At 38.6% G+C, this 27,825-nt stretch overlaps 1 protein-coding gene across 1 annotated transcript; it reads left to right on the top strand.

Moving 5' to 3' along the window:
• The first annotated feature begins 219 nt into the window (after window positions 1-219).
• Window positions 220-26,656, top strand: LOC120477233 (uncharacterized). The gene is given in 9 exon segments (XM_089119134.1): window positions 220-226; window positions 2,267-2,442; window positions 12,321-12,456; window positions 13,097-13,146; window positions 13,148-13,237; window positions 14,419-14,605; window positions 21,737-21,808; window positions 24,992-25,081; window positions 25,645-26,656. Coding segments are annotated over 9 exon segments (825 nt in total). The 3' UTR covers window positions 25,662-26,656.
• Window positions 26,657-27,825: the final 1,169 nt, after the last annotated feature.

Genomic DNA, 27,825 nt, shown 5'->3' with positions numbered 1-27,825 from the left:
CTTTTTTGGTCTGACATCAAGAGTAGCAGAATCTACAACCGAAAACGACTCCTTTTATTTGTGTGCACTCACAATAACTAAACGTTGTGCTTTTGTAAATCAAGGATGCGCTTTTTTTCTTTGAAATGTCTATTTTTAAATGAACCGATTCAAATGGAAAACAGATATTCTAGGATTATGTTATGAAACGTGCATAGGTGCGTGCACTGTTCTGTGAAGATGACGAGTACGCACCATCGACCTAATCTCTGAAACCGAAAACATTATCAATAAATTATTAAAATGTTCAGACAGTCTCCTTGCTGTTTTTTCACAACACATTCATAATCATTACTTTTGCCGGTGGGCCATGGCAAGCTTCATGTGTTCGCTTGAGTGCTGATTAGGCTGTGTATAGACGTGCGATTAGTCGACTAATCGCTTAAATGAACAACTAATAGACGACTAGAAAATCTTTAGTCGAGGGCAGCCCAAAATATATTTATATACACTGAAAAAAGTACATGGCCAAAAATAATGCCTGGAAAGTTCTCTATTTATTAGCAGGTATGATGGAGTATTAATGTTCGACTCTGCTCTTTAACTCTACAGTAGCCTATGTGATATGTTTAGTTGGTTGCACAGTTGCAATTTTAAAGAGGCTTAAATCTTAAAAGGAAATGCAAAGCTAAGTTCTGGTAAACATCTCCAAAGCAGGAATGCTTTAGTTTTGACACCACATGCTAGCGCGGATACCCAGAGCTAACCAACCAACGCATGAGAAACACGTAATTCTGAGAGTGAAAAAAACAAACACGGATCATCGTTCTGCCAGCAGCAGGTGCGGTTCGATTCAAATGCCTGTCAATGCTAATGTACACTAATCAGCTGTTGGATTTGCCTTTTTTGGCTGTCACACGTGATGAAAGACAAAAATATGTCATCAGACACTTTTTTTTTCTTCTCTTGCAGAGCTATCAAAGCATGAAGGTGGTGGGCAATTCAGATGAGGGAGAGAGAGAGAGAGGGAGGGAGGGCGTCACAAAAATCAGAAAACAACTGCACAACCCACGTGGTGGATCATGACAGCAGTCAAGTGAATAACTCAAGATGGGGAAGCTTTGCAGAATATTGATTTAATGCTGCATCCGTGCTGGGAGGATGTTCACCCGCATTACGCACGCTCTAATATTCCCAACATACCTTGGGCCTTTGGTTTTCCAAGCCACTCGGAGAGAAAGACATATGAAATATTCCTTTCGCATGCGCATTTCAGAGTGTGCTGGACTGCCAGTGAATAGCACTCGTTTTGTGGAGAATGGGGGTGATATGAAGCATCCCAAAGAATACTTGGCGTATTTGGTACGTTCACCCAATTAAGAAGCTCAGTGAGTAAAGGTTAAATGTTGATTGAAGTGCTAGATAAACAAAAAAAGTGATTTTGCCGTTAGCCTAAGGAAATGGATATTATTAAAGTTCTCTTTACTGATGGATATTACACCATTCTGATGCATCATTCATTCTGGTTTTACCATTCAGGAAGTCATGTTTCCACCATGAGGAGATTTACTTAAGAGCCTTTCTCTTTTAAACATTTTCTGAGCCTCGTGATAGTATAAATTCAATATTTATGATGAAAGTGGTGCCCCAAATAATATATGATCTTCTATTGCAAATACATAAAAATGTGATTATATTCTGTAAAAGGTCATTTTAATAGGGAACAAAATAAAATGCTAAAGTTAAAACCTATGTTTGGTTAACCTTATTTAATTATAATTGCCTTAAATATAATATAAAATTATATTTTGATAGACAACATGTGATGATTTTAGAGTTAGAGTCATTTTTTTAAGCTTTAATTTTACATGACATTTCTGGTAATAGTTTTCATTTTTATATTAAACAATGAAATGTGTACAGTGTTGTTCTGAATTAAAAAGAAACTTTTTTTTTTCTTTCCTCGGAGAGTTAAAAGTTTTTACTGAAACTGTCCATGCAAACATCATTTACTTTGTTGAATATTTAGCTTATTCCGTTTATATTGTAAATGCATGCTATACTTGAATTGCGTAATATATTTGAATACTATAAAGACTTGATATGTGAAGCTATATTTAAAATGCACGAAAGCAGCATTTTTTTCAGTAATGCAGACGATTGTCAATAAGCAAAAAATAAATTAAGCTACATATAGCTGATTTTTTTTTCTAGGAGCTTTAAGCAGCGTTGACCTCAGAAATCAGACACATTCCCCGTTTTTCTTCTCACGCATTCTTGCGCACAGAACTCAGCGAGGAGGAGCGTCTTTCCCTCCGCGTGCGCCCAATGGAACAAAGAGCAGCGTTCTCAATGTGCACGCGTTCAGCCAATAGGAGCGGCTCCCTGCTGATGACGCGACGCAGCGGCTCTGGTCTCTTCCCACTGCGCAGGAAGCGAAGGAATCAGAAGTTAAACGCAAAGGTAACACGGCGCTCTCTCAACAGAAACAGCAGCAGTTTTTACTGTAACCGCTCGGAGTTTCCCCACGAACGCAAGAGGAACCCGGCGTCTAGAGCAGAATGAATGGTTAGTATCGATATTACTTTTTTATTCTACGAAAAACACTTTGCAAGACTCGTTAGATGTTTATCGTAGTCGCTCAGAGTTTAAATACGATTTTGCTTTGATGTTTAAAGACGCATTCTGAAAAAACAAACCTTTGAGAAAGCTAATTATAATAGAAATTAAAAATAATTATTTTAGAGCGCTGTTTTATAGTAGGCTACTATCGATTTTGTGTATTCACGCATGCTTCAACTTTTTAAATTTGATTCTGATGATTCTTATGAAACGCACCTTTATTATGATTATAAAACGTTTTTTTTTCAACCTAATCTACATCAGCTTAAAACCATTGACATGTTCAGTTAGTAATTAAAAACAATAGCCTACGTGTATTTCAAAAATGATATTTTGTTGAAAATATTGCATTTTTATTTTAGATATACAAAGATTTATTATCATCCCATGCGAAAAAAAGTATACATTGTGTGTTTTTGTTCAATTTTTGTATAATTTGCCTCGTGCTGTAAAGTTGTGACAGCCGGTGACCTGTGTCAAGCAGTTGTGTGTTTGTTTTTTTTCTTCATTAATCGTATGCAGACTTCCATATGCATGTTTAAATGCAGCTCATAAATATAAATAATGCTTGTATTAATATTAAAATAACATCTTGAGAGCTGCATGGGCTATCAAGTAAACTGAGTTCAGAAAAAAAGACTCATTTAGATTGCAATGCAAGACTTTGATGTCTGAGGGTCTTCAGATGTTTTTAATTAGGACCTGTAAAAAAAAAAAAAAAAAATCAGTCTGTCCTGTTCTCTGGGGCGATGCTTTGAAAAAAAAAAAAAAGGCAGGAGAACACAGAAAGTCACTTCAGTGGAGGATCGTCTAATCAAATTTTTATAGCGTTTTCTCGTTTCTTTTTCCCCCCCTCTCTCTGTACCCTCCCTCCCTTCTTCGCTTTCTTGATCCCGGTGAACGAGTTTCTCTTTGTCTGCCTCTTTGGTAACCACACCTCCCCCCAAAACACAGCCGGCTCAGACACCTGAAGGCTAGACATAATGATCAACGCAGTCCCCATGAGTCTGGATGCCTGCCAGTTGTTTTCGCTCTTTTTTCACTACTTTGTCTCTTCTTCTGTTTTTTCCCCTTGCATCTTTTGCCCTGCTTAATCAAGGGGCCGGCATGCAATGTTGGGGGCCAGTATGCAGTATATGAGGGGCCAACTCTTCTGCAATGTATGGACCAGGGAGAAAGAAGTCTGGCACACATGCGAGGAGAAGCATGAACAACAATGTCTCCTTGTGTGTGTGTGTGTGTGTGTGTGTAAGCGGGAGTCTTTATTCAACCGTGCTGTTCAAAATTGCATATGAGGCTTTTCTTTACCGTACAAGACCTGTCAACTTACAGTATCCGTGTGTTTAAAAAAAAGCTACGATTTCTTTTTAGGCATGTTTTGTGACTGTTGGTTCTGTGGATAAGAGTGAGCGTTGGATTCTCAGTTTGTTTAAGTGCTTTGTCTCATCTGAAATTACATAAACTGAGGTATTATAATGCAAGCATGAATGTTGCGATGAGGAAAGCTGTAGGATTTTTGCACAGTATCCTAAGAATTATATATTGGGGACTGTTTAAAGTCGACAGACTTAACATAAATAGCTTTTAAACTAACAAAATGAATACAAAAATTGGGGGGCACAATTAATTTTAATGTTTGTTTTGATTTCAGTGCAGGATTCAGATGATTTAATGTAAAAACAAATTTTTTACACATCAGTATCCATTTAAAAATTACATTTGTATATGTTTTGCGGCTTTACACACTTACTCGCACATTTGAATATCATTACATTTGGCTTACATTAGCGTCTGTTTCCTTGTATTTTCATAATAACGTGCTTCCTGAAATCAGTGTCCCAAAAAAAAAAATCGCCATTTTGTCTTTAGCTAGTGCACTTTGATTTGCTCGACGTGCGATATTTTGGATGAAGTCTGCTTGTGTTTTCTCACAGAGCTCAGAGCCGACATGTTGGGAGTACAATGGCACTAAGTAGACGGCAGATCCTTTCTTTCTCGCTCTCCTCCTCTGCCATAAGCCTTTGAAGGGGCGTAATAAAAGGTTCAATAGAAGCAACAAGCTGTTTTTTTCTCTCCTCTCACGCGTTCTTTAGGCATTCTACCTGCGCATGAATAGGAGGCCACAGAGACCCTCTGACAGAGGAAGAGTGTTTATTGAGGGCTAAAGGGCTCAATACAATCAGACAGCCTCACGTAGAGAACCGCACGGCTTGGGCGAGAGGCCATGGGCGCGAGTTCTCCCTAGTGTCACACCCATTGACTCCGTTTGAACGAACGTTTTTGAGCTGCTGAGGGGAAAATCGTATTGTAGTGTACATTGTGGATATAGATATCAATGTGTTTTTAATAGATGTTTTTTTGCTCATCACAAAGATGAAGAATATCCATGGAACCACAAAAGGTTCCTTTTAGTGGAAAACGTTTTTTTTTTTTTAGAATATTAAAATGTTCTTCGCACACAGAAAGGTTTTTTTTTTTTTTAGAACTGTTCAATGAACGGTTCTTTGGTAAAACAAAAATAGTTCATCTATGACGTCACCGAGAAATGCCACTTTTGGACTATTTTGAAGAGCCAAAATAAAAGTGAAAGAAAAAAATAAACTTGTATATGAATATTGGTTTGAACATGCCATTTTAAATGTCTAAGATTGTTAAAGGAATAATTCAGCTAAAAATTTAAAATGGTCATCAAACAATTTCAAAATATATATTTTTTTTCATATAGAATTTGGGGTGAACTGTCCCCCTTAAACCTTTAACAAAAAATTTAACATTGACAAGTCAAACAGTATCGGTACCATTTGAAGTTAAAGTAATCCATTAAAGTAATCCATACGTACATCAATCCCTCCAAGGTATATCATTTTTATGTAGCACACATAAACAATTTCAATTTGATATGTATATAAATACCATCCATTATGTAAGCTAAGCTTAAATCTTGCAGCCTAGCATTAAAAGAAAATATGTAATAATATTTATGCTCGCTGAATTATGGGGTGGAATTTGAATGGAGGGTTCTTGACTTATTCCTCTTGCGCTCAGTGTGAAAACGCGTTGCCGGCTAGAGGTTAATTGTTTTTAGATCTTTATGTGTCAAGAGAAAATGGAGAAACTGGTGCATAATTGAGCTCCTGGTCGTTTGAGTGATTATGGATTAACGCGCCTCTCCAAAGGAAAAAGGGGAAAAAAAGATAGGACGAAAAGACCCATGTTGTGAGCCGCAACCACAGGGGTTGTCTGGCCTTTTCAGAGCAAGGAGTGGCGGCTTGTTTAGTCAGAGTCCCTTGGAGGCTTGACCTTTGACCTGTGCCGTGCTCCTCTGTGCTCCAGGTGCAGGTCGGTTCTCCACGGTGTTCATTGCACACACACTCGGAAGGGCATTACTGGGGGTAATGTTGCATGATGGCTTTTTTCCCCATCTTTTATTTTTTGTTTGTAAGAGGTGTGGCTGAGCCCAAAAGGGTTGCAAGGGTGGGCGGAAGAAAGTGCTTATCCTGTAGTATTTGTTAAAACACCCTTGAAGTTCATGGTTTAAGAACGGGGGGCGCAGCTAAAGATAATGCAGCGTTGTAATATTCATGAATGCATTAATCAGGAGGTTGTCATGTATAATTATTACAGTGTTTGATAATGCCAGAGCAAATCACCTCAGGCAGTGGTGATTGCTGCCTGATGCTATTAATGTTCTTTAATAAAATGCCCGTGTGGGCCGAACCATCAGCGCAGCCCGGTAGTTAAGTGCTGTAAGGTTAATGAGGCAATTTACATACGTTCTGCCGCCATCTGGACGCAGTAAGAGACAGCTGCTTGCTCTTATTTCATACTGTGTTTTGGGAGCTAACCCACTGAAATGTCATTCCAATACATGCAGAGAGCTTGTTGAACACTTTTGACTTTTGTCCCGTCAACACGGATGAATTCTGGGAGAGATTCGCTATGCTAATGAGCAGTTTTGCTTCTCAGTTGCAGCTTTCGTTTGTAATCCCCCACACAGTAGCTGACTTTCAGAAAGGAAAAAAAAAGAGGAACTGATTGGTTTTTAATTTAGATTTTTAGTAGTGTATGCTAATGGTATCTGTTACATGTTTCTTGCCATAATTAGGTATGCATGAAACATATACAAGAGCTTTATATTCATTGAGCTCACTGTACATGCTTAGATAAGTCTGGCTGAAAGTGAGGAATACTGAAGTTGCATAATTAAAACTGGAGGAACACTTAAAAGAAATTTCACCAGTATCCCATGTTTTTTCTTCTGAAGCTCTATTACTTAGTAGTTTTCAAAAAACTATTCACTGACAGACAACTTAAAACAGGAATTGCAGATCTAGTAGCATGCTTGCTACCTCAAAACAGTTATATACTGTTATTATCCTTAATTTTTAACTTTAATCTTGAAATTCTCTTTTTTTATCAATAATGTTGGCAAATGGCCATTTACTTTTAGCTAATGAGACAAAATGCTAAGCTAAAAAGTTCGCTTAAGCTTAGAACTTGTGGAAATGAGAAACATTTTTTTTATCATAAATTATTGTTTATTGCATGCTATCAATTGATTAATTCAATGTTTTAAGTCTTGAGTAGCCAATTGACTGGTGGACCATTTGTAGTCTTTCACATACTTCCATCGACAGTTTGAGAAGCGCTACTCTAACTAGATGTTCCTAAAGCCTTTGGAACGACGCTCTATCTTTATTTTCTAGGTCAGCTAGCATTTTCACCAAACAGCATTATACCAATTGCAGTCGCTATCTTTCCTTAACAGCGGCAAGAAAAAAGGATACATGGACCATTTCACAACACTTCCTCCAAGGACTGGACAAAGAACAGCCACTCTTCAATCGATAACCAACGGCCGAGGGCTGTTAAAGATTTGCAGTTTGGATTTGAAGTAGGTAGACACAACCAGGATCCGCTCTGACAGCTGAAAGCAAATAACTGTTACTGGGCTATCCGTAAAATTCCCGAGATAGACCGTGAAAGGGAAAGGCAGAACTGTGGAGTTGGTGGATTCCTGTTGGCTCCGTTTCAGGCACGGTAGACTGACAGGGGTTTAAGCAACGAGCGTCGAGGGCTTGCCGGTGAAACCTGACTGGGTTTTCAGGTAGGCCAAGAAGGTGGAATTAATTCGCTGTCCCCTCTGTGTGCTTGATTCTTCGAGCTTTGCACAATCTTGGCGATTAAAAAGTGATCCTGCTCAACAACGACTGTGTTAGAGTCAGCGGACGCGTTTGTTCCAGCTAGAAAATCGTGGAAAAAGGAACATGGGAATTAACTCTTATTGTCAGAAGCTCAATCCGAAATGAAAGCCATTGAATGCACGGTTCTTGCAAATTCAGCATTTGTCCGGTTGTGTGGCTCTATCAAAGCTGAGCAGCACCAGGGAGCCTTTATTTGCCGTCAATTGTGCTGCAATCCCTAAAAGATATAGTATCGTTTTATTGTTCGGCTGCTCCTCATTTCAACTCGAGACTCCGTTGTGCGATCCATTCAGTCAAATTCTAGGGACCGTTCCAACTTTCAAGTTGCGGTTCATTCATTTAATGTCTTTGAACCCTATTCATGTGTTTGCAAAGTGAGCTAAAGACCTGCGAGCTGTAAACTTCAAAGCACTTCCATATTGTACTTATTACAAGAAGTGCATCCAAGCATTAGTGGCTCCCATATCCAAAGCATTTATCCTCAGCTAGCAGAAAGGAAGCTTAAGTTGGCAAGCCATTGGCATCAACAATTTGTGCTACAATTTGCAACCCTTCCACAATAAATAAACCGCCAGAAGGTTGCTTTGTGTTATCAATATGGTTGCACAGTTTGATCTAGCCAAGTTTAGCTTTCACCTTTAGTTTTAGGGCTCTCACAGTTGTCCTATTGGCATCTAATGGTGGATAAAAAGGGAAGAGAGATTTGCCATCTCTTTCTGACCTGACTGAGATGGTTTGCAAGATGTGCCAGAATACCTTGTTCATTCAAGAACGTTGATTGCGTTGTTTGGTTTTCCTTTGGTACTAGATGGCAGTTTGATGGATGTTTAATTGAGACATGGTGGACAATGAACTTGAAGCCCCCAAGGGACCACTCAATTAGTTTAGCACCATTGCCGAAGCCTCCCTGTTTTGTCAATGCGAGTACAGGGACTAGTAATCTCAAGAGGTTTTCATGGTCTGCTTACGAATGCATCCGAACTCCCTGTGGTCCTGCCCTGGTCACCTCCTAATTTGAGTTAAACAGTCCTTTTAAAAAAACATTAGTGCTGGAGTAAATTTGGCGTGTGAACATTGTCAAGCTCCCCCCCATTAACTTGTGGCATTGCTTTTGTTAGCATTTGCATTAGCATAGCTTTAGCTTGCTGAAATCAAACCCCCTTAGGGTTCCAGTTATTAAAGTTGACTTGTCAGTGAAACATTTCAACATTTCTTTCTAATAAAGGAAAATGGTCTTAGACTATCTCAGTAGCGTAACTGTATTGAATTACCTCATGCCTAAATCTTTATTTTGTTAAAAATTGTTAAGTATTTATATCTTGGTTTTTTAAGTAACAATGCATGTATTGATGTAGTGAAGAACCACATTTTTTTTTCACAGATGTCACAGTTAAAATAATTTTGGATGGGGAAAAAGTATGTGTTAAAGATCAGAAAAGTCAAACCTGTAAAATCAATATTAGATGTCCTTTTTTTCAAATCCTTCTTATGTTAAATACTTAGAATGTTAAGTACAATCTTGAATAAATTATTCCACTCAAGGTTTATCTAGGGATTGCCTGAGGATTATTACTTCAGGAGTGCTCATCTTCAGTCCAAATATTTATCTTCCTACTCGCGTGTGCGAGTAGATCTGAACAATATGTCTTGAGTTATGAAAAACGCTTGTGATTTAAATATCTGCAAGTACAACCCCTATATGCTCAAAATGTATGAATTAACATCAGTGGTGGAATGTAACGAAGTACAAATACTTCGTTACTTTACTTAAGTACATTTTTCACGTATCTTTACTTTACTTAAGTACAATAAATAGTGCCTACTTTTTACTTTTACTTCGTTACATTTTGCAGCAATTATTATACTTTCTACTCCACTACATTTCTACAACTTCTGTTACATTTTCGTTACATTTTCTGATCAGTTTTTCCCCTGCCAAAACGTAATCTGACCGTCGAGCCCGTTCTCATCCTAAAGCGCCATATCGGACGCTTTTGCAAAAGCGTAAATATCCAACGCACATGGCACCCTTTAACGTGAAATGAGACGCAGATATATTTGGGCAGATGGCGCCCCCTAGTGGTCTAACCCTTACACCAGTGACGTTTGGTTGCCATAGATACAGTATATCAACCCGGCAGTATATCAACAGCACGGCCGGTCACACTAAATGCGTCTCACACGCAGTGTGTTTATCGTGCAACTCATACGCGAAAATTTGTTTTTACGTGCATAGGAAACACACCGTGTGTAATATATGTTTGGTTTGGTTAGGATTATGGCAAGCCAAGAGGTTCAGAATTACACCATAAATGAATCGCGTTTACTGCCAAACATATTAACATATAGTAAGGATAAGCATGATATTGCCTAATTGCAAGCTTGTTTCAGAAATGGTGACGTTTTTTTCCATCATTATTGAACATCATTATAGGAGTAGGCTATTAGGTTGAATGAGTTAGAATTAAATGTTTTATTAATCATTAGAAAATAGACATTAAGATAATAAATTGTTATGCAAGTACTTTTACTTTTAATACTTAAAGTACATTTAAAATAAAGTACTTTTTACTTTTTACTTAAGTATGGTTGTCATTGTGTTACTTCTACTTTTACTAAAGTAAATATTTATCTGGGTATTTGTACTTTTACTTAAGTACTGAGATTCAGTACTTCCTCCACCACTGATTAACATACTAGATGAATGTAGAAGTAGATGAGCACAAACGTTTCTAGCTATGCAATCTTTGCACTCTCAGCATTGCCACAAGGGGAGCTATACCAAGCATTGGCATAAATTGTCGTCTTCTACTGCAATATTGGACACATCTCATGTTCATAGCTAGCTACCCGAGACTAATTATGTAACGCACATTCCTTGTGTATTTTTCTGGCCTACTCCTGTTGTTAGGATTTTGCATGGATCAAATTTATATTATTTATACCTCAGCGTGTTGTTGAAAGGTCTACCTGCCTTTTTCCCAAAGTACAGGACTAATATAAACTTGGCCATTAAAATAAAACAAACCATAAAATGTATACTCATCATTGCCACAAGCGGCATTACAATGTGCGTAATCCTCAAGTGTCGATTTGTTTGCAACTATCTATCACACAGTTAAAAAATTGACAGTTCTTATCGTAATTGCATCTACATATATTATCTCGTTATTTTTAAATTCAAGTCGGGCTGTGAAGCGATTAATCGCATCCGAAATAAAAGTTTGTGTTTACATAATATATGTGTGTGTAGTGTGTATAATTATTTTGCTTATATAAATACACACACATGCATGTATATATTTAAGAAATATTTGCATGTATATACTTATTAATATATCAAATATTTATATATAATATAGATTTTGTATATATATATATATATATATAACACATTTTTTCTTAAATATATACATGCATATGTGTGTTTTTATATATACAAAATAATTATACACACTACACACACATATATTATGTAAACACAAACTTTTATTTTGGATGCGATTAGTCGTGATTAATCGTTTGACAGCCCTAAATTCAAGTGTCCCTGCAATATTTAACCAAAAACAAAACTTGTCCTCCCTTCTCTTATGTATGACTTACGAGATCTCAATAATTAGCAAACAATGATCCAATCAAATCCCCGATAGACAAAATCAAGTCCCGCCCTACATTTATTCTGGTTTGCTAAGCCATTTCATTACACACGTCACAATCGGAATTTACTTTAATGGTAACTCTGTCAACCCCTAGAGTACTGAGGTGTGTGTCACCACTAAAAGTTACCCAAGAATGTACATTATATATGTACAATGCATCTGCATACTTGCCTTTTGTACAGACTAAATTGATGTTCCAAAAATATAGGCTACATGTGAATGTTAATGCGAATGGTTTAATGTGAATGTTAATTTGTGTTACGTATAAGTATAAAATGATCTACATGTTTGTTTTTGTATGTTTCGTGAATTGATTTTTAACGCCATTTTAATATGTTGAGAATCTGTCTGCATCTTTCCCAAGACAAATGGCTACCATAAACACGGTCATTAAAATAAAACAGGCCGTAAAATGACTATTTAAATTAAAACCAGGGAAATGGTTGTTATGATCCAACGACGAAGGGAACAACTAGCCACAAGCACAGAGAGACACATCTATACAGACTAACCATCGTACTTGAAGTTATGTATGTATGTTGAGACAAAAAAAGATCCATATTACGGGTTGTACTTGTCAGCGTAGCATGTTTTAGCCTTGGATGTTTGTTCAAGGCGGATGCTAGTTGAGTTAAGCGATGCATAGCTGAATCCCTGACTCTCTACCTATCTTTCTCTCGTTTTTGGAGGGCTTGTAAACCGGTGGCCGCCTCATCTCCTAACCCCTTTTTTGAAGCCCCCTCTGGTATTGCTGAGTTGACAGAAATGGTAGGAGCTTGAAAACGAGAGACCCTCCCCGTCGCTCACTATCTCACTTTTCACACTGAATTTCCCTCTCTCGTTTTTTTTTGCCGAGCCTGTACAGGCATGCCTGTCAACCAAACGGAGGGTGGATGGGGGCGCTGAGGGAGAGGAGTGGTCTGGGGTGAACAAAGGAGCTCTGTCACCGCTTTTCAGGGGTTCTGGGCTGTGCAGGGTGAACGGAGAGCTGGGTGGGGGGTGGCGAGAATGGCAATTAAATATGGACGGGCAAGCATTGAAACCGAACATAGAGGAGGACAAGCATTGAGTGTTCACACATATAGTCGAGCTCGAAACGGAGACTGTGGAAGCTCTATGTTTGTCGTTCATTGTGCAATATTTGCCCAGCCCTTTATCTGTGCAGCTGTGGCCTAAAAAAAGAGAAAGAGCATGTTGAATAGCCGCACAGCTGCTGGCGATTTTGATGAGCGTCTATTACCACTACAGAGTCATCCTCTTGCGCTGAAGTCACCTCTCCACACAGTGTAATATAGAGCAGGGAAGGGCCAGATCAGGGCAAATGTTTGATTTATCAAAAACAGCAAAAACACAGCTGGTAGCCACACAGTCACGACCCCGGTGACTGGGAGGTGTTGTACTGTTGTGACTTTTCTCGGTAATATTCTTTGTACGTCTTGCGGGTGCTGCGGGAAAGATAACGAAAAGTATTTTAATGTAATGATTGGAATCCGCGACCTCGTCTCATCTTGTCAAATTGAGTTTTTTAAATGAAATGCGCTGCCTTCTGCTTTCGCCCTGACTTTAGACAGTTCCATCTGGTGAAACGATTTCCTTATCGTTCTTCCTTCCCCCTCCCTCTGCATTTCATAGGTTATCAAGGCGCCAGAAACAGAGCGGGAGCTGTTAGAAGATGCAATGCTGGGAAGTCTTTTAAACCCTGGTTCTTCTGGTGACTTGGCGGAGCTCAACCATGGAAGTCGGACTGTTGCTGCCCGAAGACGACCGATAAAGGTAACACATTTACCTCTGAGGGTTTTTGGTTAAGTTGAAATTTATGTTCTGTGTCCTCGAATGGCTCCTCCATACCATCTGCAAACGTATGCGTGTTGGGCATTTTGCCATGTGATCCAGGTGCAGAATGTGTCGTTTCATCTCCGGCTCATCCTGCACACTCAGGCGTCAGTTCCTTGACTCCTTATCTGTGCCTTCATCTAACCTCATCATGTTAAACAGACATCTGAGACTCCCTGTATTTTACTCACTGCAATCACCTCACCGCAAAACACTATCACTGCTATTATGAGCGAGTCTGGAACAATGTCATCTTTAGGGTTGAGTTGCAGTTCAAGAATTAAATTTTTAAATATAGGTATTCCACAACTTTTGCTGACTATGATGTCCGGTATGATGTAAAAGTTGGTTTTCAGGTAGTCTGAAAGAGTTAAACAATTTTAATTATCAACAGTTCAGTCCAAAATTTATGAAGAACCTTCATGGTGAATGTGTCTTTTGAACTCAAAGAAGACCATAACAGCCATATGATTCTGAAATTTAAGCTGTAATTCACTGAAAATGTTGTCGAAACAAACAGGACTAGATTGCTTTTATGGTGTTTTTATCCTTTTTTGAGAAAAAATGTGGTGTTCCACAAACAAAATAACAGTGTGACGGGTATGGAAAGGCATGAAGGTGAGTAAATGACAGATTGTTTTTCCAGTGGACTACTCGTTCGAGTTTAAATGTTGCTTGTGTACATGGTTTTTACAGCTCTTACTCTTAAATCCACAAAGATCAGAGTTACCGATCAGCCGTTTCATTCAAAGTGTTTGCTTTTCCCCAGGGCCAAAAATGTTGCATTGTGCTGCCAGTTAGTATTCCCAAGACGAACTCTCAGCCACTTAAACTAAGAGCATTCTTTATCCATACTAAATGCTTGAGTAAATGATCTCTAGTCTGTCAAGTGGTCAGACAGACTGGCCCTGTAGGATTATAGGTAACACAGATGCAAATGCTGAATTTCCGGAAGGCTATAATTTCTCCTTCCTTTTCTATCCCCCATCGGACCCCACCCTCCCTCGCTCTGGTCTGTTGTAAAAGTCCAAGCAGACTTTGTCGGGAGACTAGTTAAAGACACTGTCTGTCTCTTTTCCAGTGGACACTTGCTACATTATCCTCGCTCCGCCCTTTTGTAGACCCCCACACGCCTCAACGAGTGTTTAAAAGCTACTTTTATTCCCTCCGGCGACGACCTCTCCAGCTGTTGTCTTCCTGGAGGTGATTCACTCAGCCGTTTGATTCCTTTTCTCTCGCACCTTAGCCTCATCCTCTCCTGCTGGGTTAACAACGCACCTCCGGCCTTTGACTACTGTCGCGTGGCAGGTGAATCCAGCAATTTCAAGTGGACTTAAAAGCGAGGGGTTGGGTCTGTCATTGTCATTTTTAGATCTTTCTCAGTTAACGTAATCTACCACGTTTTTGTTAAAGTTTTCCCTCATGTCTCCACTCCCATGCTGGGAAGTCCCAAGGTCCACTCACCCTATTCTGCTTATGCAGCAGGTGGCTAGCTGGTTTTTGCAAACCTAACAGTGCATTACTTGCCGAATTAGCAGACACGGCCCTCAGAGCATTTATAAAGTCACACTGTGGAGGGATGGCTAACATTGTCCTTTGGTAATTGGCACAAGCTTGGTGGGATTTAGAACTGTCAAGGAGGATTTTAAAGAGAGTGCTGATAGATGAAAATTGTGTGAATTTATAGTCGCATGATTACGTACAGTCACTGGTTCTTCGCACTTGCCTGCAGTGTAGTAGTATGCTCGACACAGTCTTCGTCTCTCTATCTCCAATTTATGTGATACTATGCATAATTAAATATTTAAAGTGTAAAATACACATTGCATGTCACCTCTGAATCTTGGAGCAAATGCACAACATCGATGCAAAATGTAGTCTGATTAACATTTACACATGCTGGGTGAGGCTGAGGTAAAATCACATTATCAGATCTATTTGTCTGATTCAGTGAAGTCTGACTGGTATGATTTCAGTCACGCATGTAAATTTACTGATTTCTACTTGAGAACAGTATAGAAAAGAAAGGAAAAGCTGAGGAGAAAAGGAAGGAACAGCATTGGAAAATAACACCAGACTCTAACAGGTTTTGAAACATCTAGTCGTTACAGTAGCTCAACAGGCTCAACAGCTTTTTTTTGTCCAAAAAGCGTATATCATTTCATTTCTATAATTTTCTTAATGCGATTTCTTTGGAGTTTTTTTTTACATTATTTTTTTTATTTTATGTACCTTAAACTAAAATTCAAAATAACTCCAATACGTGCATAACCAGCCGAAATCAGCTCAATATACACCTACCTAAAGGATTATTAGGAACACCATACTAATACTGTGTTTGACCCCCTTTTGCCTTCAGAACCGCCTTAATTCTATGTGGCATTGATTCAACAAGGTGCTGTAAGCATTCTTTAGAAATTTTGGCCCATATTGATAGGATAGCATCTTGCAGTTGATTTGCAGGAGATTTGTGGGATGTAAATCCAGGGCACGAAGCTCCCGTTCCACCACATCCCAAAGATGCTCTATTGGGTTGAGATCTGGTGACTATGGAGGCCATTTTAGTACAGTGAACTCATTGTCATGTTCAAGAAACCAATTTGAAATGATTCAAGCTTTGTGACCATATGGTGCATTATCCTGCTGGAAGTAGCCATCAGAGGATGGGTACATGGTGGCCATAAAGGAATGGACATGGTCAGAAACAATGCTCAGGTAGGCCGTAGCATTTAAACGATGCCTAATTGGCACTAAGGGGCCTAAAGTGTGCCAAGAAAACATCCCCCACACCATTACACCACCACCACCAGCCTGCACAGTGGTAACAAGGCATGATGGATCCATGTTCTCATTCTGTTTACGCCAAATTCTGACTCTACCATCTGAATGTCTCAACCGATATCGAGACTCATCAAACCAGGCAACATTTTTCCAGTCTTCAACTGTCCAATTTTGGTGAGCTCTTGCAAATTGTAGCCTCTTTTTCCTATTTGTAGTGGAGATGAGTGGTACCCGGTGGAGTCTTCTGCTGTTGTAGCCCATCCGCCTCAAGGTCGTGTGTGTTGTGGATCACAAATGCTTTGCTGCATACCTCGGTTGTAACGAGTGGTTATTTCAGTCAAAGTTGCTCTTCTATCAGCTTGAATCAGTCGGCCCATTCTCCTCTGACCTCTAGCACCAACAAGGCATTTTCGCCCACAGGACTGCCGCATACTGGATGTTTTTCCCTTTTCACACCATTCTTTGTAAATCCTAGAAATGGTTGTGCGTGAAAATCCCAGTAACTGAGCAGATTGTGAAATACTCAGACCGGCCCGTCTGGCACCAACAACCATGCCGCGCTCAAAATTGCTTAAATCACCTTTCTTCCCCATTCTGACATTCAGTTTGGAGTTCAGGAGATTGTCTTGACCAGGAAAACACCCCTAAATGCATTGAAGCAACTGCCATGTGATTGGTTGATTAGATAATTGCATTAATGAGAAATTGTACAGGTGTTCCTAATAATCCTTTAGGTGAGTGTATATCACATTGGGTCAATTTGGGGAAAAAAATTAAATCACATGATATTTTATGACTTTTGCCACTAAATGGCCTTATAGCTCTATATGGAGCAAATGAGCTTTTCCACTGGGTCCTAAAGTCAGTTCCTCAGTTTTTCTCTGATACACATGTTGACATCATAAAATCATTTTTTGTAAAGTTTTAGCATTTTTCATTCTGAGTATTTTTCTATGTATACTGAAGAATTCCTCACATTTCATTCATTCCGAAGGGATCGAATTGACCCGTGAGCGAAGGATTTATTACTCTTTTACTTTTTAAATTGTTTCACAGAATGCTAAATGAATGTTTTTCTATGGCCCATGCTAATTATGTAGCTCTGCTACAGGACCTCACCTGAGTGATAGTTACCGGTATGAAATCTGGACCGCTTTACTACCTCCGAGAACAGTGCCAGGGCCACGGGCACTTGACCAGAGAGAGATTATCTGGGCTTTCTTTCCTCCCCGCCTGCCAATATAAGCACAGCCAGCCATTTCACTTATCACCGGAGGTTAAAAACTACTGGCTAACCACATTGTGTCTCAATCTTCATGGTTCGTACTGTAGCGCTTGAAATGATCGTAGGGTTTGAGGGAAACCTGGATGGAATTTGAGAGCGTTATTCCTGCTGGGTTCATGAACTGCTTGAAATCCTTGGCTCTGTGGAGGCTTGTTTTGGACACAATGGTGATCAGTACATTCCCCACTTGTTACTTTCATAAGGTGCTGAACCTTCAGGTGGACTGAAAGCTCTTTAGAGCCCAGGGTTTGCGACGGGACAAAAGACTCTTCACATGACTCTATTGATCGAAAAAGACCTGGGAAATCTCCTGCAACGGCGTTCTTTCTTTAGGCAACATGCACAACTCCACGCACATTGACATGTATTTTTGAACTGAATATTAAGAATCGCCACATAAATTAAGTGATAAGTCAAGAAGTCTGGCCCAAACAAGCAACATTGTAATCCAAGATTGATATAACAAGCAATGTTACAACAGGCCCTACTTGCCTGTAATGTATTTTGAGAGATTAATGGTCTCAAAGAGATTAAGTCGGTACAACCACGAGCCAAAGCGGTATAAAATGTGCTCATCACACTCAATTTGCCTAGCAAATTTGTAGCCGTTAATGCTGCTGTGGGAAAATATATTGAGTTACTTACCACCTTGTGTCTTTGCTGCCCAGGAGCTGCTCACGCGAGTTCAGGGTCATTACCCTCGCTGTCAATGACAAATGGAGCTTGATAGCATCTGCGTTTAGCTACAATGGAAACAGATTAATACCTCGGGGTGAAACTTTGCATATTACGAGGAGGAAGGAGGGGGCGTTTGCACCCTCTCCTGTTTTCTTTCGGCGTCCCGTGTTTTGCAGCCCGAATAGTTGTTGCTCTCAAATGAGATCGTTTTAATGGATCATTTGGAGATTTCGAGGGGAAACGGTTTGTTTGGATATGCTAAGAAGATGAACGCATCTGAGACAAAGGATGAATCATTAAAATAGGAAAAAAAAATACAACTATGTTTTTCTCTCTCTACCCTGCACTTTGTCTCCCGCTTCGTGACTGTCCCTGATATTGTCATTGTAAATTACAGACTATCAGGGGCCACGAAGCGTCTTGTTTTAGGAGACAGTCTTTTATTACAGCGTCTCAGTATTTATGACATCCTTTCATCTTAAAAACTTAACTCTGGATGCTCCCGCTTACAACCCATAACATTCTCTACCTCAAAGGTGTTTACATTTGCATGTAGGCCTCTGCATTTCATAGATGATTTTATCCAAAGCGACTTGCGTTCAGTGCATACGTTTTTGGGGGGTTTTATTGCTTTCAATCATTGCCGTATTTTTAATTTTGAGTCTCTCAGATGTAGTTGTAAATGTTAGAATTGTCCATTTTCGATTTGAGTTTTGAGTAATGGCTGGTTTTCAGTGTGGCGAATTTGTACTCTGTATAAATCTCAAATGAGGGAGGTTACTGCTGTTATGACGACGTACTTTCAAGTCGATGGCACACCCTGAGGATGGAGACAATTAAAACATCTAAAGCCTTGTTTAGACGGCTAATCTGGGTGGTCCAGAGCTTGGGCGACAAGTTACAACTGGTTAGCGCCACAATAAAGTCTAGAAAAATGAAGGCTGGTCTGGAGAAGTCATGCCACTGTGGAGATATTTGAGGTTTTGATGTTGAATGAAAAGTTAGAAATTGGCTCAGTTTCATGCAGACATTGATATTATTAAATTAAATGTATTTCTAGTCAGTGGTGCACTGTAAGACTTTTGAAGACTCCAAAAAGGAGTTTGTGGGTGGTCCTCATTTAGGTCTCTGACTTGTGTATACATTAGCTTGTTGAAGACACATATTGTGAGCCACATGGAAGTTTCTAAAATAAAAATGTTCATCAAGTTGTCAAGTAGGAGCAAGACTTGGAAAATGAAACTGGGTGACTTAACATCGTGCAATTCAGTGCATTACAACGGTGCTAGGGTTGAAGGAATTAGGGTTGAAATCTTTATTAAAACTGAAGGTTTTCATATTCTAAAATCTGGATTTCAGTGTGCCTGGAGAACCAACATCCCACATAGAATTAGATTCTCAAATCTTTCTCCCAAACACCATTGATATTAAAGGAACAATATTTTTTTATCCTTTTTCCCCCAAATGTCTCCTATAGAGTTTCAAAAGAGATCTCAGTAATGTTACAAACTGTGCTCAAATTAGTCAAGATCCCAAAGTCTGCTGTCAAACGTCAGAACATTTCTCAATTTAAAATGATCCAAACTAATATTATAGATCTGATCTCTCTTACAATATGTGAACAATTGTCTCATTTGTCTCTATTTCTTCTTCAAACGATTTTTAGAAGAAACATTTGTGACGGTTTTTGTGGGACTTTCATTTTATCTCCAGAGCTCTGATATGGGCAATGCAATTTTCCTCTTATTTTTATTTATTTATTTATTTTTTATTAATTTATTGGTCAAGCTCAATTGATTACATTATATTTTTCAGACATATTTTTGATAAAATGCAGAATAGGCTGACTGGATGCACAAGATTACCCGCTAGCAACAATAATAGTCATTATTATTATTATTATTTCTACTGTCAAACTATGCTTAAATTGTACATTTTTAACATTTAGATTATTTTAAATTAGAAAACATATGCAATATATTGGCAACTCCTCTCTACAAATTTGACCTCAAATTGTCTTCAACAGAATTGTCCTCGGTATTTCAAAATGAATTGATTTCATTTCAGGTCGTCTTTTTTTTTTTTAATTCAACAGCACCGTAGAGACTTCCGCATTTCACATGTTGTCAGTTTCCTTGGTTCCTCTCTTTTCATCTTCTGTCACTGCTCCATGTGAGATTGGGCGTCACAGTGTTCTCACATGTACCTGGCCTTTGAGATATCAAAGGTTGACTGCCATCTGTCCTAGCAGGCTAACACAGACGCGTGAGACAGAGTTTCTCACTCAGGTGAAGCCGCCTGGCTACAACCAGCTTTATCTGTTACACACAGAGACAGAATGTGTTACAGGAACACACAAGAAAACAGTTCAGCACAATGAATTGCCTTTATCTTACAGATAAATAGACATACATGACCAATAGAGACACTGAGAGTGGCACGTCACCCACAATGTTCAGATTATCTTAGTTTTTCTTTGACTTAAATAAAAAATTAAACCTGCACACTTCAACATGCGGTTGCAATTTTTTCAAAAATTGTGTGTAATTTTGAATAAGGAAATCCATGCATTTGAATTGCAATTGTGTATGCAAATTTTGGTTAAATCGGTGGAACTTGCAAAGGATACCTAACCACATTGATAAGAACAGATATAATTTACGACCTAGAAGCATTCAAGTCAGGAGATTCAATCCAACTGGTTATTTTCAAACTGCCTTTTATATTGGTCCGTGTTGTATTAAATAAATTTGTATTAAAACAATTTATGGTCCCAAGTTATGCTGAAATTTTTTTTTTTTTGTTTAATTAATTATTCATTCATTCATTTGTATATTTATCTGTTTTGTTTTATTCGCTTATTTTCTATGGAAGCTTGTTTTTGCCACGGAATAAAAAAAATGTAAAAGATAATTGCAATCTCGCAATTGCGAGTTTATATCCCACAATTCTAACTTTTTTTTTTTTTTTGCAATTGCGAGTTTAAATCCTACAATTCTGACTTTTTTTTCACAATTGCGATTTTATATCTTGCAATTCTGACTTCTTTTCTCAGAATTGTGAGATATAAACGAGGGAAAGTATATATCATGCAATTGCGAGGGAAAAAAAAGAATTGTGAGATTAAAATCTTTTTTTTTTTTTGTGGCGGAAACCAGCTTCCATAATTTTCATTTCATTGCATCTTTTACTGTATATTGTTATATTTTATTATATTTGTTCAAACTTTATTTTTTTAACAAATATTATCTGAAAATTTGCATAAGAACCAGAGATTATATCCTTTTGAATGAAGTTTACTTTTCTCGTCCCATTGGCAAATTGTTTAAGCATAACTCTAACAAAACGTAACAATTTAGTAAAGCAGATCTCCTGCCAAGAGACGGGAATCACGGGCTACCCTCACACTGACCCCTCCAAGTGTAGAATTTGTACACTCTGTGAGTGTTTGCTAAAGGAAGTCCAGAAATCGTTTAACTTCCTTCCAAAGTGCTTGGAGAAATCCTTTACGTCCCACACACCCTTAAATAATTTGTTAAAAAAAAGAGAGAGATGACCCAGAATGTTCCAGCTCTGCAAACTCCACACCTTTCCCTTTAAACTACAGATATGGGGCTAAACATTTATGAAGGAGATTTGATATAAAGTTAGGCTTTTTATTTATGTTTTTGGTTCTCTCTCCCTGTCTCTCTCAGGTCCAGACATGAAGGAGACCGCGTCTTGTCTGTGGCATCTCACAATGAGAAGAGCTTTCAGCGTGTCGCGAGGTAATTACTCTCCTTGAGGGAGGAGGGCGAAAGCTGTTTATTGTAATTATGTCAGAGAGATGAAGAAGCATGCTTGTGAGATGCTCAAACATTGTCTCAACATATTTGGGGGGGAATTTACCCGAGTTATGTGTCAGCATAATATCCCAACATCACATTCCCAGCCAGCTATAACATTCAGTTGTGTTTAGACCGTCAGGATAATGATGTGCTAACGCTTGTGAAACCGTATCGTGTGTGTGTGTGTCGTCTACCCTGAAGCCCTTGGCCCAATACACTCGACAGTGACCGTTCCATCCAAACAATAGAAAAATATCCTGCTTTTCTCCATAACAACAGCTCTGCTGAAGTGGCGGGATTAGAACATGCCGGCCCCGGCCAGGGGTTGCCATGGGAAAGAACCTCCCTTCTCCTGGATCTGTTTTTCATTCACCCCGCCGGTCTGGGATCGGGGTTTTATGTGCTTACACTATCAGTGTTTGCCCCATTAATTCACATCTGCAATTATAATGTCCAATTAGAGGCCAGGTTGGCTCGCCTTTTTTGTTATGAAGTCAGAGGGGGTTGGAAAATAGTGCAATTTTACACTGAAAGGGGTATTTGTTGATATTGCGTTCCTGGTTATTTTATGCCCGCAGGCTAACAGTTAATTGTGAGTCGGTGATAGTAGGGTAGTAGAGATTGTAGAAAGAAATGGAGGAGGAAATCACAACAGGAACCGATGTGTTGAGGCACTTGAATGCTCTATGAATATAATGGCTTGCTAGATCGACCAGTGCAACATGCAGAGAAATGACTGGCCTAACAAAGGTTTTGCTGCAGTAGCCATAGTTCAACTGCTTTTTGTTGAAAAAGTGTACACTGTGAAAAAAAATGCTCTCTCTGAATATTAAATCAATCTCCTTCATTGTATTAACTCAATTTTTCCATTTCAATGAACTTAAAATTTTAAGGCAAACAAGGTTACTTCATTTTTTTAAGTTAAACCAACAATATTTTTTACAGTGTAACTACAAAAATATGTATGTACTGCATTAAAACCATGATAACTACTACAGCATTTGCAGTAAAACCACAATAATCACAACACTATGATTTTGCTACAGTACCATGGTGTTTTTGTGTGTGTATAGAAAAATCTACAGCATCTGAATCTTAACAATGGAGTTTGTAGTAAACCATAGTAAGAAAAAAAAAATACAAACTTGACTATGGTTTTACTTTATTTCTGACTCATTTATACGTTGAGGGAGAACATTTTGTTTTAGAATTAAAGAATTGGATTTTATTGTCACTGTTGAAGTCACAACAAATTATTATTAGCACCATTATTAGACTTTGTGAAACCTTATAAAAACACAATAAAATTTGATGTAGTACGTCTTAGGACATGTCCAAATGTATGAAATCACCCTGAAAACGTAGGTTTTATTTAAGCCTAGCGGGTTGCCCACATACTCTCTCTCTCTCTCTCTCTCTCTCTCTCCACATAACATACTGTATGAATAAAAATAGCCAAAAAAGCACTAGTGTGTATAATATCTCTCATCTGAGATGTTAGGATCGCAGCGGTAGGGACTGTCGAGCCATGCGGTGCAGGCCTCTGAGGAAACCCTCGGCAAATGGATGTTCTCTTTCAGTGCACAGCAATAAATATTCCAGAAAAATGATCGTGTCTACGGGAGAAGAGGTGGGAAACTAACGAGCCAGCTGTTACTCACACTGTCATTAACTTCCTGCTCTCTAAGCCCCACCCACACCTTACTTGAGGGAAATTTAAATGCTAGTAACACAGAACACATATACTAGTGCGCCTGCTGCTTTGCTAGCTAAGCCGCTAATGTTGTGTTGTAATCTTAGCTTTATAGCCAAGGCTAATTGGTGATGCAAGCACAAGAAGTAGACTCCTTAAAGGTAGTGGGCTTAATGGTTAAACGAATAGCCTGTAACTTATGTAAACCTTGCATTGGTCTGTTAGCATTTAAATAGCATGACTGCTGCAACATGTTGGATCTAGCATGATACTTCTTGTGGTTTTCTTTACGATCTTCGAACATTTGTTTCCATGACTACTTTTTGTGATGAGCAAACAAGCAGTTTGTCTTCCAGCTTTTAGAACATAGGTTTTATCGCTTTTTCGCATCAAAAAGGCTGTTAACATAATATTCCTACAGTATAGCTGTCTTATTGGACAATTAGCATAGCAGCTAATCTTCGAAAACATTTGATCCATTATGATTCTTTTTATTTTTCCATATGCTTTCTGCGTGACTACTTCATTTTGAGATTTATGACGATTTTTTAGATTTAAGTTCATTAGCGACAAGCAATATGTCTGTTGCACTTAACATTTTGAGAATGGGTTTTATCACTTTTTTGCTTTATCGCATCATTGCTTGAGTAAACCTCAATTCTCAATAGGACGGTTTTCAAAGTTTTTTTTCCGTAACGTTAAAAGTTCTATTCGTACAGTAAAGCTGCCATATTATCAGTTCACGGTTTTTTTTTTTTTTTTTTGTGCACATGCTGACATTTAACAATGTTTTTTTTTTTTAAGCTAGCAACCGCATTGTCTCGTCATATTTCACAATCCCAAAAACACATAAACGTCATGGTCTGTAATGACATGACTTCAGATGTCCACTATGGACTAATTTTCATGGTTATTGAGAGGCTAACCTCACATGCAGGCCTACGGTCTTCCTGCCGGTCAGTAAGCTCTAGTTGGACCACTCATCCAAACACACAGACATACCATTTTTTTGGTCCTCAAGGGTTTTAAAAGGCTGCATGGCTGGTGCACATCAGCACAGATACTTTAATTTGCCTGATATGTGAGGAAGCTATGTTTTTCGGTATCACCAAAGCATGCAATTAGAAACGTTGGCATATGTGTGTGTGCGATGTCCTCCTCCTTCGTCCTGATAGAGGCCCCTTGTGTGAAGATCTTACAGACCCAATTACTGTAATCACGATGATCAAAGGGAGGGTGTTGAAGAGAAGAGAGCAGCAGTCAAGTCAAAGTCTGGCTTAGTGTGTGTGTGTGTGTGTGTGTATCATTTGCGTGGGGGTAGGGGTGCGGTTTGCTGTTCGATTCACATCCATCATCTGTTTAATGTACGGATTCGTTTATACAACTCTCAATCTCTTTCTTTTTGTGTGTATGTGTGTGTGTCTTTGCAGTTTCCAAAGTTGGGATAATAGAGACACTGGATGAGGTTGGAGGCCAAATTCCTCCTGGGCGGCTGACCCAGTCCTGCACCACGGTAAAGGGTGAGCGTTTTGTTTTCGGCCTTAAAGGTGCACTCAGGAATGTTTCCGTGTTAAGTTTTACAGAAACAGAAATAGTACTACTAAACAAAAGTAAATGTAATTTTAAAAGTTTACATGGAATGGGTCGCCACCATTTCTGAAAACTACTCACTTAACCGTCCTATTATTAAAAACCTTTCCTTGCTAAATATATTATTCAATAGGACAGCATAAAAATTTCATTTCAATCATTTTTTCTAACTAAATGCTTTTGGTTTTGCATCATTCTGCATCCACACCACTAGGTGTCAGTATGTCATGTTAGGCATTGCAACCAGCACAATATAAACCAAAAAAATACAAAGTGCTCCTTCTAAAGTGCATCTTTTAAATAAGATTTACAAGGAAATAAACCGTATAATGCCCTAAAATGAGTCCTGTTCCATTTTTATATTATTATAAATTACACATTTCATATGATTATACTATAGCTCTTACATATAACATCTGTTCTCTTTTCTTGTTTCCTTTTATTTATTTCTGTTTCTGTTTATTGTGTTATGCTTGCTTGCACTTGGATTAAGGCCAGGATACTGTCTAAGATTTGTGGATACTGAATCCAATCACCTTTTGTTAGCAAGACTTTGCGTGATTAATAGAGAATGCTTTTTATTAGGCCATCAAAAGAAACACTTTTACATTTTGTATGTTAATTGTATTTTTAATTATTTGTACATGAATTTATAACTTGTGTATCGTATTTTCAAGTGAAAAAGAACATTCATCTAGAAGTAATTGGTTATATTTTTGCCCCGCCCACATGGCCTTGATTACATCAGCAAGAAATTGATGCACAATAAGGGGCAAACATGGAAAAAATAAATAGTCAATTTTGTAAAAATGTCCAAACCATCAAAAGGTCATAAAGTTCGAGTGCAGAATTCAATAAGTTGTATTTTTGGAGTAGGTGACCTGTGAGATGTCCTTTCAGCATTGAGAGGTGGGATGCACCCGCCCGCTGCTTGCCTTGTCTCCACAGCGACCTCTGCACAGACTGTCAAGTCGACTCACCATCAGGCCATGTTTGCCTCAGTGAACATTCAACGCTGTCGGTGAGTTTGAGCTAAATAGAAAAAAACCATCGACCGTTGATTGTACCCTGCGGCCGAGCCCTACCGAGCCTTGCCTCTCCCCACCACCGGCTAAAGAGGAAATTTGAGCATGGACTCCTGGAGACATGACGGCACGGTCTTCCGATGCTAGCCTCGAACGACGCCTGAAAAGTTTGACTTTGAAAACTGCAACAAAGGTCACAATCAACATTCATTGCTGTCGGTGGGTTGGACTGTAAAAGAAAGCTCACTGAACAATGAATGCAACTGTGTCCCAGATTTGCGTCTCGCAAAGTGGGACCGGCGATAAATATTAACTGACAGAGCTGGATACTCATTTGCTCGCCTCTCTTGAGTTTGTTTGTGGCTCTTCGTGGCAAAAACGCAAGTGGACTGAGAACACCATGTCAAAGGCCCCTTTAAGGCTGATGAATGTTTCCTTTGTATAATAAATAAAGACAAGACCTATCCAAACCCAGTCTAATCCTGTGAGTCTAAAATTTATTAACCGGAGCTGTGGTACGGTTGTTAAATTACTTTCATGATTTATCACAAATGTTTATTTTTTTTTGGTCAAATCAACTTAGATCATTAATGTGGCTCAGATAACATAATATTTTGAGGTTCTGTTTATTAAATCAAACTCCTTAGTTGTAAAACCTCAATTTTTTTAATTCAATGAACTCAAAAATTTTAAGGCAACCTGATAACTTGCTTTTTTTAAGTTAAACCAACAATATTATGACTTGATACCTAAATGTTTTCTATCTGCTGTAACTGTAGGCCTAAGTCTATTATATAACTACAGCCATAGCTATATATATGATTATACTTATGGTACAATCAATGACATAAAAGTGTGACTCACAGAATCGTTTACAGACATTTTTTTTACTCAATGACCCAATATGCTGTCTATATGCCTGATGCAACTGAGACTATATGGTTAGGAACTAAGTAAACAAGGTTATTATGAAAACATCTTATTAAAGAGTTTTTGCAATTCACCAATATATCCAAGGCTTGTGAGATCACATAGGCTCCACGTCGCGTTTGAGCTGAACTAAACCGATCACGGTGAAATCAGAGAAGGATGCTGCATCTGGAGGCCGTATCTTAATTAGAGGCTAACGGTTTTACTGTCCGTTTCTAGGCCAATCCAAGATTATGTCACATTGCTGGTAGTTTATGAAAAATTAATCCAAATTAAATTTGTCAAGAAGCTGCAGTGGCTTATCGTGTCGGAGTGGGTGAGAGCCCCTCGGCACCTCGGTGACATTGCTGACAGAGATTATTGACTGCTCCTCGCCGTTGATTTTTTTTTTTTTAAATGACAGTCAATTCGCGGGATTAATTAACATCAGATTACGGTTCCATCAGAGACCTGCTGTGTGTGATTTCTTAAGGCTGGTCTACTTTACTTTCTGTGGCGGTGAGGACACATGGTCCTGGGGATGATTATATAGGCCTACTCTTAAGAATTATTTGATGAAATCTGTCACATGAAAGATATCTGGAGGCTGCATTAACAAATGCGAAGCAAGCTTGTAAAGTAATGCTGATGGCCGTCATGTTGTGAAGACAGTTGTGATTCATTTGATTGCTGTAATAAACATTTTCCCATTTCATCAGGCATATAAATGACATCAAATG

Source organism: Pimephales promelas, chromosome 2 (genome assembly GCF_988280905.1).
Source record: "Pimephales promelas chromosome 2, fPimPro1.hap1.1, whole genome shotgun sequence".
Classification (NCBI taxonomy): Eukaryota; Metazoa; Chordata; class Actinopteri; order Cypriniformes; family Leuciscidae; genus Pimephales; species Pimephales promelas.
The sequence above is the reverse complement of the archived record's forward strand: the minus strand, read 5'-3'. Positions and strand labels throughout refer to the sequence as shown.